General features: G+C 46.0%; 1 protein-coding gene across 1 annotated transcript in view; it reads right to left on the minus strand.

The window, feature by feature from the left end:
- IFNAR2 (interferon alpha and beta receptor subunit 2) overlaps positions 1-16356 on the minus strand; it is a 31397-nt gene extending 15041 nt beyond the window's left edge. Inside the window, exons 1-5 of the mRNA XM_029939040.1 lie at positions 15822-16356; positions 7797-7884; positions 6690-6734; positions 4313-4436; positions 2385-2557 (exon numbers count right to left, since the gene is read on the minus strand). Coding sequence (XP_029794900.1) covers positions 2385-2557; positions 4313-4436; positions 6690-6734; positions 7797-7851 — 397 coding nt within the window. The 5' untranslated portion in view covers positions 7852-7884; positions 15822-16356. The remainder of the gene's footprint in view (positions 1-2384; positions 2558-4312; positions 4437-6689; positions 6735-7796; positions 7885-15821) is intronic.
- Between the last annotated feature and the right edge of the window lie 9 nt (positions 16357-16365).

Below are 16365 nucleotides of genomic sequence, written 5' to 3' on the forward strand. Positions count from 1 at the left end.
GTTCTCGACAGCCATCTTCTCGTTAACCTGCCTATGGCTCTAATTGAGGCATGCATTGTAGTTTATTGGTGAAAAACTGAGAACAAAAAAGCGATGTGATTTGCGTAAAATGACCACAAGAAATGGAGGACGGGCTCCAGGATCGAAGTCAGTACTTTTTGTATTTTCAGATTGTATTCCAAACACAGAAGTAAAAAAGACTTCCTATCATATTACAATAACAACCATTGCAGACATATCAGCAAATGCAACAGGCAACGGTCCTTGAATGTGCTTAATCGTTTTTTGTCTAGAGTATGTCAGTGTAAATACATATACACACGTATATAAACGGAACTAGTGTGTATACACGTACACATATCTCACCTAAAATTAAATCATTCTTACCTACAGTTTTGCATGGTGTATATTTCACTTAACTCATTTCACAAACGTTTTAATGCATATTTATCTATCTCAAGGGGTAGAAAACGGACCTGTGGGCTGGATTTTTGCATGGCCTGCCAGTTCACAGTGGTTTTTATTTTTTAAAGGGTTGTAGGGCACCTGGGTGGCTTAGTTGGTTAAGCCTCTGACTCTTGATTTCAGCTCAGGTCTTGATCTCATGATTCTTGAATTTGGAGCTCCATGCTGAGAGAGTGGAACCTACTTGGGATTCTCTCTCTCTCTCTTTCTCTCCCTTTCTCTCTTCCCTTCCCCTGCTTGCACTCTCTCTCTCTGTCAAAACAAACAACAAACAAACTTTAAAAAAAAATAGAAGAGTTGTAAAACAACTGAAGAAGAGTAGGTGACATGGTACGTGATGTGTGGCCCAAAAAGTCTAAAGTATTTCTTCTCTGGGCTTTACGGAAAGTTGGCTGATCATAGATCTTCATCATAACTTTTTACGGTTGATTCTATTCCACTGAGTGTCTGGCCGTACTATAATTTCACTGATTTGCTGCGTTGAACATTTAGATTGTCTTTACATTTTCTTTGCTTTCTTTTAAAAAACATTTTTTAATGTTTATTTATTTTTGAGAGAGAGAGATTGAGAGATTGAGAGGAAGAGAGAGAGAGAGAGAGAGTGCGAGAAGGGGAGGGCAGAGAGACAAGGAGACACAGAATCCGAAGCAGGCTCCAGGCTCCATGCGTCAGCACAGAAACGGATGCGGGGCTCAAGCCTAGAACCGTGAGATTGTGACCTGAGCTGACACTGGACGCTTAACCAACTGAGCCATCCAGGCGCCCCTGTCTCTACATCTTCTGAATAAAACCACTGTGTCAATGAGCATTGTTGGAGCTAAATCATTACTTTTGTCCATAACTGTTTCTTTGGGACAAATTATTAAGGAGGAATCCTGGATTGGAGCAGGGACATGTTAAGGTTTTAATACATCCTGCTACGTATTTTCAGAAAGACGGTGCCGAAGCACACTGTCTGCATTTCTTCCAAATCTGGGGATTTACACATGTTTAACATGTACCATTTTGAGTCTGGAAAAATGACATCTCATTCTTACTTTACTATATTTTCTGTAACAGTCTGAACACCATGACCTGTAAGTTGCGCTTTTCTTTCTTTTCTTTTTTGGACACATCATAAACACACACACACACACACACACACACACACACACACACACACACACTCCAGTGACTGGTAAGCATCTGAGTTGTCTGCAACAATTGAAATGGGATTCAGTTATTGTCACTTTGCTAAGCACGTACGTGTGAACGCACATCCACACAGCCTTTCACAGGGAGCAGAAACCAGATCTTTCTCTTGGAAACAGGTTGCAAATTAGGACGTTGAAGAAGTGCTGGAGTCTGGCTGAGGGCCCCCTGCAATGGCCCCGGAGCCGTTTAACACAAGTGCCACACGGAGCTGACTCCAGTCGCAGGGAAAGAAAGAGAGGCAGACCCATTCTTGGGCTCTAGCCTCCTCTGAGTCTGTGCCCCGGATGCACACATGCTTTGGGACTGACATAGACAAGAGCTACTGGGTTGTGATCTGGGGGAGGGGTACAGTATTAAGGAAAACATTGGCCCAAAGAGTTGGAACAGCTCAGGTCCAGGGCTTCTGGACCTCACAACCTACTTCCTGTCAGGTTGTGAAACGAACAAACCAACGATTCCGTGCAGGAACTGCCTGCCTTAGATAGGCAGTGAGGGATCGTCTACAAAGTACAGATTATCATCCCATTTTCTGGATAAGAAAACTAAGGCTAGAGAAGCAAACACTTGACAGTTCCAGAGCTGAGAGGTGGCAAGGCCAGCTGGGGAACATAGCCCTGAGTTTCAGACACCTCTGCAGACCTGTTTACGTCGCAGCAAAGCAAATAATGATGACCTTGATGGATGATGATGATGATGATGAAAATGAGAAGCAGAGACTAACTCACCATGTGCTCCTAGGAAGAAATCGCTGACACAGCTGACCAACATTGTGTTCCCTCTGAATCCATCCACTCTGGTGATGTAGGTCTCGGACAGGACTTCCCACACATTGGTGAGGTCACAAAACGATGCTGTGATATTTGAACAGGGCTCTACAATCTTCATATCGTCTGGTTTACTTTGAAAGGAAAAGAAATGAGGAAAGGCAAACTTTAGCATTTATGTGACGGAGAATCCATTAATTGCATGCCCAACTTCCTCAGTTCTTTATGGCTCTGCTCAAACACCCCTGTATCAAGTCGCCTGCCCTAACCACCTTATTTAAAATGGAACACCTTGGGGCGCCCGGGCAGCTCAGTTGGTCAAGCCTCCAACTTCTGTTCAGGCCATGATCTCACAGTCCATGGGTCTGAGCCCCACGTCAGGCTCTGTGCTAACAGCTCAGACAAAGTCTGGAGTCTGCTTCGAGTTCTGTGTCTCCCTCTCTCTCTGCCCTTCCCCTGCTTGCACTCTTTTTCCCTCTCTCAAAAATAAATAAACATTAAAAATAAATAAAGTAAAATGGAACACCTTGGGGCACCTGGGTGGCTCATTCGGTTTTGTATATGACTTTTGGTTTCAGCTCAGGTCATGATTTCATAGTTCATGAGTTCGAGCCCCGCATCAGGCTCTGCACGATGGCCTCCTCTCCCTGCCCTTCTCCAGCTTGTGCTTGCTCGTTCTCTCAAAATAGATAAACTTAAAAAAAAAGGAACACCTTACCCTATCATGTCCACCCTCTCTCTCCTAATCCCTCTCACATGTCTTTATGTTTCTGAGTTCCATTTACCATCACCTACCACATTATATCTTTATTTGTTTTTTCGATATGTCTGCCTACTTTTAGAATGTCTGCTCTAGGCTCCAGGAGGTCAAGGGCTTTGGTTCAGGGTTGGTTCCCCCCGCAATGTAGTAGGTGCTCAGTAAATAGCTGCTGGATGAATGGATTAGCAAACCTTACACTTTCACGGCAGAGCCCCAGACCTCCCTGCCCCCATGGGACCATCATGAGGGTCCTCCCTGAGACCCACTCTCTCTCCAGCTGAGGATCACATGGTCCAAGCCTAAGTCAGTCTGTTCTGTATGGGGACAACACAAAAGTCTGGTTTCTTGAGCCTCAGGAAGGTTAGTAGGCAATACATGTGACCACCTAAGGCAGAGAGAAACTAGGACTTTGGCAGGTGCCGGAGAAACTCACAAGAGGCCTCCATGGGTCAGTCAGTGGCAGTAACAGCGATTAGTAGCCAGATAAATAGCAAATGAAGGAGCACAGCTATTAGATTAAAGTAACTTATAAGGGTGATGTCAGATGGGAGAAAAAGAAAGACGTAGGGATCTCCATCCATTAAGTCATTACTCTCTGCAGCAACCTATAAGCAGGACGCTGAGCTCAGAGAAGCAGAGCTCTGTGCCTGAAGGTCACGGCTGATTAGTGATCAAACCAGACCGTGGACCTGGGCCTCTCCTGGTCTGGGCCAGGCAGCTTTCCGATGTGCCACATGCCTCCCCGAGCAAAGAAAAATGAACATGACATCAGTAAGGTCACCAGATCTTTGGACTCTGGTCCTCAGAAAACAGTGCTTTTAAACATTCAGACTTACTGAGTCAGAGAAATAATTATAGAAACCCTACGCGGTAATTATTTTGCTTTCGTGAGGCTCTGACCTGCAGAAATGATGATAAATACAACTTTTCTTAGGAATAGTTTTGGATTGTTAAAGTATTCAGCTTAATTAAAAACAGACTTGTGTCTTGTCCTTGGACATTTAAAGCTCTGAATACAAAACAGAGAAGAGAGAAGCGTCATCACGAGTAAGATTCCGACTCTTCTCCACTCCCCAGTTAGGAGCAAGATAATATATTCGGCAAGAAACAAACAAAACATCAAACCAACCTCATGATGGTGTACCACAACGTATAGTGAGTCGGTGCAATCGAATGGTTTTTTAATTCCCATGATAGGATTAGCCGGAAATTGCGAAATGTCACCTTTAAGGTGCAAGATTCATCAGGCAAACCTAAAGGAAACAGGAGAGAAAAAAAAAAAACCGGCACTGAAATCTGGAACCCAGGGTGTCACCTGGCTATTCTCCCCTCTGTCACTTGGGGTTTGGAGCCGACACTCTCAGCACAGAAGCCTCGGGGGCCTTGGAAACACAGGAAGGAAACTGGGGCTCAGCATCCAACTTCAGCTTAGGTCATGATCTCACGGTTTGTGGGTTCGAGCCCCGCATCGGGCTCTGTGCTGACAGCTAGCTCAGAGCCTGGAGCCCGTCTTTGGATTCTGTGTCTCCCTCTCTTTCTACACCTCCCCTGTTCATGCTGTCTCTCTCTCTCTCAAAAGTAAATAAAACATTAAAAAAAAAAAAAAGAAAAGAAACACCAGAAGGAAATGGTTCTGGTGGGCACGAGGAATGAAGCCTAGAACTGACCGATGTTTGGGCAGGCAAGCTTAGGAGACAGGAACTCCGCACTGTGTAAACAGGATTTGGGCTCACCCTCATTATCATGGACTCTCAGTGGCTCATTGACTCAAAATGATCTATGTCGTTCTGTCCTGGGCCACCTCACTCTCTCAACTCTACTCCAACTCCTGCACTGCTCCAAGCAGCTCAGCCCTCTGCCTGCCTTCTCTCCACTGATTTTCCCACTGCACTTATTCCCCAGTCATGGAAGGAAGGGACAGATAACGTATGCCCAGCCTGGCTCCTTCCGGACACTGAATCTGGGCGGCAATGCTGACATAGGTGCTATTAAGAGACCCATTCTACAGACTGTGAAACTGAGAAGTTGGGTTACGCAGTATTATGCAGCTGGGAGAGGCAGCGGCAAATGAGACTCTGAGGCTGTCCTTGTCGTGCACCTGGGTGGTTCAGTCGGTTAAGTGTCCAACTTTGGCTCAGGGCAAGATCTCACAGTCTGTGAGTTCGAGGCCCACACTGGGCTCTCTGCTGTCAGTGACCACTCTGGACCCTCTGTCCCCTTCACCCTCTCTCCCACCCCCCATTCGCAGTTGCTCTCTCTCTCAAAAATAAATAAAAACAAAACAAAATAAAGCTATGGTTGTCAAATTCTGTTCAAATGCAAGTCTTTTTTTTTTTTTCTCCAAATTCACTTTTTGTGATTCTCGAAGCTTCCTGTACTTAGAACCTAGGACCTTGGCTTCTTGACTGTGAACGCCTCCTCCCCTGTGCCCATCGCAAGGTTGGACATATAGTTAACGCACAGTGAGATTATGGGGACAGGTTTATATATGTAGGCAAGGTGTTTAGTTTAAAAAAGGTTATTTTCCTTTATTTGGCACCGGAAAGCAGGTATAAGAATGCAAATTAAAGGGAAATCATTTCTGGATTGTTTTTTGTTTTGCATAGTCTGTGTCTCCTCAATCTTCGGTTAAGGGGTTTTAAATTGAAAATTCCTTTAAAAGATTTTATTTTTGAGTAAACTATACACCCACCACAGAGCTCGAACTCACAAGCCCGAGACTCAGTGTCACACGCTCTACGGACTTGAGTCAGCCAGGCACCCCTGAAAATTCTTTTAAGGAGTTTTTTTTTAATGTTTTATTTATTTTTGAGACAGAAAAATACAGAGCATGAGTGTGGAGGGGCAGAGAGAGAGGGAGACGCAGAATCCAAAGCAGGCTCCAGGCTCTGAGCTGGCAGCCCAGAGTGTGACGCGGGGCTCGAGCCCACGAACGTGAGATCATGACCTGAGCTGAAGTCGGAGGCTTAACCGACTGATCCACCCAGGTGCCCCTTTTAAGGAGTTTTAAAATGATCTCTGGTGTGGGGCCACCTGGGTGGCTCAGTCCGTTAAGTGTCTGACTTTTGATATCGGCTCAGGTCATGAGCTCCTGGGTCATGATCTCACGGTTTGTGGGTTTGAGCCCTGAGCGGGGCTCTGTGCTGACAGGGTGGAGCCTGCTTGGGATTCTCTTTATCCCTCTCTTTCTGCCTCTCCCCTGCTCATATGCACTCTCTTTCTCTTTCTCTCTCTCAAAATAAATAAATAACCATTAAAAAAATTAAATGATTTCTGGTGTTAATCTCTTATAAAAGAGTTTTGACAGACAAATGTGCAAATGTGGTTACTTTTGGCTTTGATAGGGAAAAGGAGAGTATTTGAGAAAATCTGAGAAAAAGAATTCAGACCAAAATGGGCAACAGATCTGGCATCAGAAATCAAACTCCCCACATTTTAGACTTCTCAATGGGTACCCCAATCCTGTCTCTTACACAAAATTCAGCCAAGCCAAGAAAATCTCTTACCAGGCCACGCAGATACCACACCAACCATGAGGCCGATGATATACACTAGGAAGAAGAAAAAAATATTAGACAAGCAAAAATGCTCTCTCCAGACTCAAGTTGGAATTATTGCTCTGTGTCTGGCATTCTTTTGCACACTTGGCTTAACGTTGGACTGAGATGTCCTTGTGTTAAAAAAAAATGCTCAGGAGAAGGGTTTTTGGAGGGTCGCAGCACAAGGCTTTCAACCTGAGCGAATCCAGAGTAAGACGTGTTTGGGAGATGATGCTAACACCAGGGCCGGTCGCTTGAGAGAATGTCCCGAGAAGCATTTACCCATCTGGAAAAAGTCTCAGAATATGAATACACTCGCATCTTGCTCATTAAGAAACTTTAAAGGTAAAGGTACTTGCCGAGGGTGGTGTAGGGGGTGTAGGAAGAACCTGATGGGATCTGGGGCCCCTCATTTGTTTTCGGGATGGCCCAGTGACTTGGGAGGGGAGGGCTTGCAGGCAATTTTAGTACCTAGAGGCCAAGGAGGTGACACGCCACAGTGCCTGGGCGGTCCTGGGCAGGGGAGAAGTGGCCCGCTTAGGGATCCCCTACCTATGACCTATGGAACAGATGACGCGGTGATACTGAAACAGAATCAAAAGGAAGATTGAGAAAAAGTGGACTAGGACTCCAGAAGGGGAAAAAAAATCAATACTAAATGAAGCCAGGAAGCCAAAGTTCAGGGGTGACTTTTCAGTGTGGCGATGTGGTAGAAGATAAAGGGTCTGGCCTCTTCCTAAGTGTGGGAGTACAGTGACCAACTCCTCCCCGGATTAGGAGGGTAGTAAGAGAAGTTACCTTCAGATTGCCTACGAGGATACTATCCATCACTGTGGAGCCTTAAGTCATTCTTATTTAATTTTTGGTTTTCCTAAAATCAATAATAGGGCAGAGACTCATAATGAATCCAGACCATCAATCAGCACAGACTTCCTGTCTAGGTTTCATTTGGCTCTTGGCATTGGGTGGGCCCCCCCTCATCAGGGAAAGCCATTTGCTACTCCCCAACAGGGATCTGGATGGTGGTGACTTTGCCGGCTTGCTCCTATGAGCACGGTGACAAGTGACACTTACCCACAGGATACAAATGATGGAGTCTAATCCAGGAAGTATTCTGGCTCCAAAGCATTTTTGTTGTTAAGTCTTCTCTTTATTTTCACATCTGAAAGGAAAGCAATATCGGGTGATCCAAATGCTGAAATATTTACTTAAATTACAAAGATAGCAAAGGACAAAGACAGAACAATGAGGCAGGGACAGGAATTTTCCCGTTCCAGCTTCCTCGGCCAGTTCTTATCTAGCTGGGGGAGAAGTTTTCAATTTAATTTTTGAATAGGCGACAGAGTTATTTGTTTTCAAAAATACACAAAAGTAAATAGCCAAAGGTCTTGATTGCTTCACAAAATGACTTTTGTTCATTCTTTCGTGAGTCCGTCACAACATCTTTATGCATAAGCAAAACCAAATATATATTATTTCTCCTCCTTTTAAAAATATTTATTTATTTATTTTAAAAAATTTTTAATGTTTATTTTTGAGAGAGAGAGGCAGAGACAGACAGAGCATGAGTGGGGGAGGGACAGAAAGAGGCAGAATTCAAAGCAGGCTCCAGTCTCTGAGATGTCAGCATAGAGCCTGACATGGGGCTCAGACCCACCAACCATGAGATCATGCCCTGAACTGAAGCCGGATGCTTAATCGACTGAGCCACCCAGGTGCCCCTAAAAAATACTTATTTTTGAGAGAAAGAGAAACAGAGTGAGAACAGGGGAGGGGATGGGAGGGGGAGACATAGAATCTGAGGCAGGCTCTAGGCTCTGAGCTGTCAGACAGAGTGAAGGAGCAGGCAAGGGGCAGAGAGAGGAGAGAGAATCCCAAGCAGGCTCCAGGCCATCAGCCCAAAGCCTGATGTGGGGCTCTAACTCACGAACTGGGAGATCATGACCTGAGTCAAAACCAAGAGTCTGAGCCACCCAGGCGCCCTGCTCATGCTGGATTAAAACAAAGGTTTTTCCATGCGTTAGTTTCTGAGCTATAGGTTTTCAGATTTAACGGTATTTTCTTTCTTGGCATCTGCATTTTGAATCCTAGTGAGAAAGTTTTCCTCACTCCAAGGTGAAAAATTCATTGTGGATTTGACAGCGCACCCCCCCACCCCCGCAGTCTTGTTCATTCTCTGCTTCAGGGCTTTGGTCTCCATCCAAGTCACTGGGCCCTATAGATTCTGGTGTTCTGTCCCCCCAAAAGTGTGGTAGCATCAAGCCCCAAGCTGAAACTGGCAAAGGACCACAAGCAGCAGACTTGAGTTTAAGCTCAAAACAAATGAAAAAGTCCTCTTGACTATGACGGTAACAGGTGCCATCCAGGGTATTCTCCTAGAGGAGTCCAAGAACTCCCACGTCAAAATTGTCATCCCTTACAGAAGTGCTGATGCACAGGGGCACATGGACCCCAGTGTTCACAGCAGCACTGTCAACAACAGCCAAATCATGGAAAGCGCCTAAATGTCCATCACCTGATGAATGGATCAAGGAGATGTGGTATATATATACAATGGAATACTACATGGCAATGAGAAAGAATGAAATCTGGCCATTCGTAACAACCTGGATGGACCTCGAGGGTGTCATGCTAAGTGAAATAAGTCAGGCAGAGAAGGACAGATACCATATGTTTTCACTCCTAAGTGGAACAGGAGAAACTTAACAGAGGACCATGGGGGAGGGGAAGGAGGAAAAATAGTTGGGGAGAGGGAGGGAAGTAAACCATGAGAGACTCTTGAATACTGAGAACAAACTGAGGCCTGATGGGGGAGGGGGAGAGAGAAAGGGGGAGTGATGGGCATGGAGGAGGGCACTTATCGGGATGAGCACTGGGCGTTATATGAAAACCAACTTGACAATAAACTATAAAAGAAAAATAAAATAATACAAAACAAAACAAAACTGTCATCCCTGCTACAGACTCTGCCACCCATGAGCTATCCAGGCTCCTCTGCTTACATTACAACCCATCCGACAATACTGCACCCATTCAGAATATCTACAAAGATCTTTGAGACACGTGACGTCATCTCCCCCCAATACTCCCCGAAGGAGGGCCTGCATGGTTGTGGACATTCCGCAGGTGCTGGCCGAAGTTAGAGTGTAGAATGCCACATGGGGGTGTGACTCTCTTACACTTGAACATCTGCCCTGTGGCCTCTCAACCCTCTGTCTTTTCCTGATGGTACATCTTCACCTTTGTTCTACATCTGTAGAACGCTCAGCTTTCTTTAATGGCTCACGCGCGCGCACACACACACAACTACACAATTCTAAGTCCCTCACCCCCTGTGGGCCAGAGGATGTCTCCTCCTCTTTGTTCCTGATGACCCATACTCTACTTCCAACCCAATAACTAGTAACTAGATTCCTGCTTGCTTGGAAAATCTAATTTCCTGTCTTGGCGTCCTGCCTGGGGTTGTTAATCGGGCTCCTTAAAACTTTCCCTGACTACAAATCAGCCTTCCTAAAGCAAAGCTCTTGCAACTAGGAAGGGCTGGCTTCGCTCTTCATCGGCCTCTGCACTCAGGTTCCGCTGGAAGAAGGGTTCAACCTCGGTTTACTGCTCGCCTATGGCTGTCTTGAAATGCTTAACAATTTTAACCTTTGAACTTGTGTTTTGGTAGTGGAGGCTGATGGACAATAGGACACATGGCAAGCTTGTGGCCTCAATTCACACTTGGTCTCACTGACCCCTTCCCCTGCAGGATGGAGTCCCCAGGCCCTGCCTGGCCTCTGTCTCTACACTGGGCACCAGTGATGACCTTTGTGTGGGGTGGCAGCTGGGTCACATTGTTGGAAAGTCCCACGTTGCACTGATGCCTTCCTGGTGTGTCAGCAGACAGAGAAGGAGCCAGGCAGAGTGGATGTTGCTCCTGCACCAGGCTGGCTGTGCCCTGCTTCGCCCAGGGGGCTGGCTACTTGGACTGGGGGGCGGGAGCATCTAGGGGCAGCCTCGATCAGGTACCTAGCATGTCCAGGGGCTTGGGTATGGCCAGAGAACTGTGGGTTGAGATAGCAGGTCCTTGGGAAGGAGAGATTCAGGGCTGGACTCCGCAGAGCCCACCCCAGGCTGGAGTTCGGGGCGGCTAGCAGCACAGGCATCCTGGCATCCTTGAGGCCCGAGTGCCTGTGTGCCCAGGGTCGAAAGGGACAGAGTGGCATAGGGCACGTGACACTTCTTGGGTTGTGTGCATGGGGGGGGGGACCTCTCTTCTCCTTGTCACCCTCCCTTGACTGGCTGGAGTTTGCTTCTTCTGGCTAGTTCGAGGTACCCTCTCAACATGTGCTATAAGATGCCAGTTGTGTATTTTGGTGAGTGACTCCCACATGAATTAAATGTGCTTACATTTGCATTTAGAGCTGTGCATTTGCACAATATAAAGTGGAAAGGTTGAAACTCTTGCTAATAATTTCAAATTTTATTTATTTATTTATTTATTTATTTATTTATTTATTTATGTATTTTACTCAGGATGACATTTAAATGGAAAATATCAAAGTTACCAGTTGAGAGAGACTGTGGAAGAAAGGAAAAAGCTTTATATTTTAAATGCCTTCAGTGATACTTCTTGCTTTTTAAACATGTGGGCCCTGCATTTGTCTTTTGCTCTGGTTCCCTGCAAATGCTGTGACCAGCGCCATCTGAAGCTCAGTCACCTAACAAGGCATCGCGCTGGAGGCTGAATTCAAGGCTGTCCTCAGCCTTTCTGGGTTTCCCTGGAGTCACTGTCCAGGGCAAACTCTGGGTGTCGCTCCTCGCCCGGGAGCGACCCTTGCTTCTGATATGTCACCAAACACGGCTGATCTCCAGGGCCCTGCTCGAATGCAGACAGCGGGGTGAAGCGATCCTTCTCTGAATTCTAACTCCTTCTAAGCAGACAGACAGACAGACAGACAGCCCTCACAGCACTTGCGGCCTCCAGTCTCCTGGTGGAGAGCACAAGTTTGTTCTTCTATCTGGCCTGACACCTGGCATATCATTGGTCATCAGGGAGTCGTGAATGAACTGGATTCAGAAATATGATGCAAACACAATTACATAATTATTTCCTGGAAATTAGAAAAAAAATACCAAAAGAGCATAAAGAAGAAAGTAACAATCTTCCTTACTTCTACAACCCAGCATTAACCGCTGTTAGCATCTTGGCATTTTTGTGTGTTTCCAGTTTCTTTTTCAAAGGTCTTTCTTGTTTCTGTAAAACTTTGTGTGCTCACTAAAAAAATTAAAAATAATGGATGAAAGTGCAAATTCCAGCTTCCAGATATTTCCATCATGAACACGAGGCAAACATGATCTTTCTATACATGTCTGCGTGTGTGTGCGCATGCACATGTACCCACGTACACACACACGACACTTTTGTCTAAATTTAATTGCACTTGGAACAAAACTGAAGGGAAGACTGAAAGGATTGTTGACATTCAAATTATTTTTATCTGTAAGAAAGAGTAACTTCCTAAACTATTCCTCTAATGTTTAAAAAGAAGGTTATGGAAAACATTAGGAAGTTAGAGCGTATGTTCCTAGAACTGTTTACTTTTTTTTTAAATCTTTATTTATTTTTGAGACAGAGAAAGAGCATGAGAAGGGGAAGGGCAGAGAGAAGAAGACACAGAATCAGAAGCAGGCTCCAGGCTCTGAGCTGTCAGCACAGAGCCCAACTCGGGGCTTGAACTCACAAACTGTGAAATCATGACCTGAGCTAAAGTCAGAGGCTTAACTAACTGAGCCACCCAGGGACCCCGGCCACTATTTACTATTAAACCATATTTTTTGATCCTTGCTTTCAAAGACAGAACCTTGCTACTCTCCTCTTTCCTCTCATCTCCCTTCCCTATTTCCTTTTTATTATTATTTTTTTTGCTTTCTTGTTTTTTGTGTCTAGATTCACATAGCAATCACATTTTTTTCTACCTACAATTTCCAAAGATGTCTGGTATGAATTCTACATTTAGATAAAAACCAACCAACAGTCCTTTTGAGCGTGAGATCTCTATGCCTGGGGTCTTTATTTTGATTTATCTATTAATTTGTTATTTGCTGGATTTTTCTAAGCCAGCATTGTTTTTTCCCCAAAGAGAGCTCACTGGGTCTTGAATTCCCTTTGCTCTTTCATATTTGAGAGGGCATGCCTATTGACTTTAATTCTGAGTGACAACTAAGCCGGATGAAATACCCTCCTGGGGACACTGTCCTCCATTCACAACATTTCTCTCAGAACTGTCATATTTTGGAATTTAGAACGAGAACTTCTAAGGCCAGCTTGATTTGGCTTGCCCTCTTCTATCTCCTTTTTCTGCCTGGCTTCCTAAAAACTTTTTCTTTCTTAAAAAAATTTTAAATCACTAAAGATATCTTGGTGCTCAGTATTCCCATATGAATATTTGGAAAATGGTAATTTCCTGAAAAATGTTCCTTTGGCCTCCAGGCCATTTTTCTTCAAGAAAACTTCTTTTATCTTGCTTTTATTTGTGTTTTCTGGCCCATTTGTTGGTTCTGGATGACAGGGGTCCCAATTATGCTAATGCGTGACTGTGCTTTTTTTTTAATTTCCACGTGAGATTCTTCCTAATTGACTCGATCTTTTCTGTCTTTTCATTTGCATTCATTGGGCTGCAATCAAACCTTTCCTCTATTAAAAATGTCTTCACGTCAAAAGTATCCCGTTTTTTCTTCTTATGTCTTCTGCAATCATGTTTCTAGGGTGCTCAAATTATCTCCTTAAGTCTGCAACCTCCCTCTCCATCACAATTTAAAATATTCTAACCTTTGAGTTTATTTTACGGAAGTCGTATTTTTACCAAGTTGTAGGACAGACGGCTACAACTATCGTAAAAAAGTGTTCTACTAATCTAGGAGTACCTTTGTTTTACTAAGACTCCTTCCACGCTGTTGTTGCTGTTGTTTCTTCCTTTTTCTCCACCGGCCACGCCCTTGCTGGTACTTGGATGGCTTTGTCATCCGTTACTGTGATAGAGCCCAGTCTTAACCTCGCCTTCCACACCAGATTCCCGTTTGTTCCGTAGACTGGGCAGTTTCTGGAGCCCCAAGGCCTGACGCTGGGATGGGGGAGCTCCGTGAAGGGAGAGGCAGACGTCAGGAACCGTGCGCCCAGCTTTCTCCTGGAAGATTTTGTTTCTGTGCAGGTTCACTGCCTCTGGTGGGGACGTGAGGTAGGGACAACCACGGGGCGGGGGGGCTCAGAGTGGTTCGGCTTCTGGTGCTGGCTTTCTCCACGACCCACTCCGCCAGCTGACTTTCCCCATCTCACTGCCTCTGACCACTGCCCCTTCGTCAGAAGGCCCTGTTTTCTTCTTTCCAGTTTATTGGGGAGCCTTCTTAAGACGGTTGTTGACTTACCAGGAAAGTTTCTGGAAGATGGGCACATTCAAATTAAAATAAAAATTTTTTTAAACCCTCAGAATTAGAATAAGAATAATGCTTAAGAGTATCTCTCCTATGTCCCCCGGCTTCTGGGGACACTAAATGGCCTCATTTACTGCTGGCTCCAGAGACAAGATTCAGTGGCTCTCAACTATCCCCCATTCTACATTTCTCTCTCTTTTTTTCTCTTCTTTGGACTTCTACGACTGTTACTAAAGCCTACCTCTCTCCCAAGGAACTACTGTTCTCTTATTCTTCCCGGATCCCAGGCCAACCAGTGTCAGTCTTAGAAGGAATGAAGAGTCCGCAGGGAAAGTACTGTCAGGCTCTGCTTAGCTCCGATGACCTTTTACAGATTATAAAACAAGCAATTCTTTCCGACATCCAAACACCTCCTAAATCAGAGTGCATGTTTTTTTCTTACTTGGTTACATAAAAGTGCATCTTTTTTTAAATGTTTTATTTATTTTTGAGAGAGAGAGACAGAGAGACACAGTGCGAGCAGAGGAGGGTCAGAGAGAGAGGGAGACACGGAATCTGAAGACAGACTCTAGGCTCTGAGCTAGCTGTCAGCACAGACGCAGGGCTCAAACCCACGAACCGTGAGTCATGACCTGAGCCAAAGTCAGATGCTTAACCGACTGAGCCACCCAGGCATCCCTAAAAGTGCATCTTATACTCAGTGGGATTTGGTTTTGGTAAAATAGTATGACTAGTAGTCAAGAATATATATGCCACTGATTCTTTAATAGGTGGAGGGTTTATCAGTGTAACGGGAAAATGAGTTCAATAAGGCTCTGTGTGCAAATAGGAAGGATGAGATATATTTTAATAAAAGTTTCGTTTCTAGGGGCGCCTGGGTGGCTGTTGGTTCAGCCCAACCTCGGCTCAGGTCATGGTCTCATGGTTGGCGAGTTCCAGCCCTGCCTGGGGCTCTGCTGACAGTTGGGAGCCTGGAGCCTGCTTTGGATTCTGTTTCCCTCTCTCTCTCTGCCCCTCCCCCACTTGTGCACCCGTGCACTCTCTCTCAAAAGGAATAGACCTTAAAAAAAAAGTTTCATTTCTAAGACTACTTCTGGGTCTGTGGTTCTTCTAAAACGTTTTTAGACAACGTACCAGGAACCCAATTTCAGACAGATTTCACCTGTTAAATAAACACATGAGGAACTTTACGAGGAAACCCAGCTAAGACTGAAAGAGCCTGCAGATTTTTGATCGTTTAAAATGGAAAACCAGCCCGTGCGCTATGGAACTTAAACGTTCAAGCCATTTCCTGAACAAACGGGCCAAACCTTATCAACCTGCCCATATTGCTAGGAAAGTTGAAAAGATGTTTTCTTTAGAGCAGATTTTGGTGTGGCTCCCCTTTCCACCCCTTTTCTCCCCCAAACCTGCACGGTACGTGGGTCCAGGGCAGGGTGCTTAGAAATCTCGCCAAGATGTGGGGCAGGGGGCGGCCTGAGGGTCTTAGTCTGACGCCTATGGACGTGCACGCACTCCAGGGCTCGCACCTCCCGGCTGGCTCGCCTGGCTCAGATCTGAGCCCTCCGGCACGTTATACTGGCTTCTAAGACCTCTTGCCAAGCAAAAGCAAGGACATCAAACAAATAGTAAAAGAAAAAAAATGAGGCGGGGTATCGAGAGTTTCTCAACAATGCCGCCGCTAACCTCCCGAATGTGTGGATGAATCGAACTCCTAACCGCAATGAACTGGCTGATCTCTCCGGGTTGAACTCCAGCGTCGATTCGCCGGGTTCCCCCTCCTCCCCGCCCCCGGAGCCGGGCCGCTCCAGGATCTCCGCGCTCTCTCCTTCTCCCACCTTCCAAGCGGTGCGTCAGGAAGCGCGCGGGAGTCGCCAGTCCCCGTCGCCCTTCGGTGACCCCCTCCCGCTAGGCCACAAGGGCTGGTTAATTGCAGGTGTTCTCTTGGCGGGTGGGGAGGGGTGGGGAGAGCAGAACTCTAGGCCGGGGCGGGTAACCTAGTTTTTCAAGTCCGAATGGATCCTGAGGCGTGTGACCCTCAGACTTCACAACGGCTCACATTCTGCAACCGCAAGTGCCCAGGCGTCCGGGGCATCGTAGGTGGGAAAGTGGAGCGCAGGGCCGGGCGCAAAGAAAGGGGACGGCGAGGAACAAAGGATGCGGGGGACAGCAGCGGGTTCCAGGCACCACCAGCGCGGGGGATGGGGCCCCGCGGGCCGGGAGCCGGGCG

Source organism: Suricata suricatta, chromosome 5 (assembly GCF_006229205.1).
Source record: "Suricata suricatta isolate VVHF042 chromosome 5, meerkat_22Aug2017_6uvM2_HiC, whole genome shotgun sequence".
NCBI classification, from domain to species: Eukaryota; Metazoa; Chordata; class Mammalia; order Carnivora; family Herpestidae; genus Suricata; species Suricata suricatta.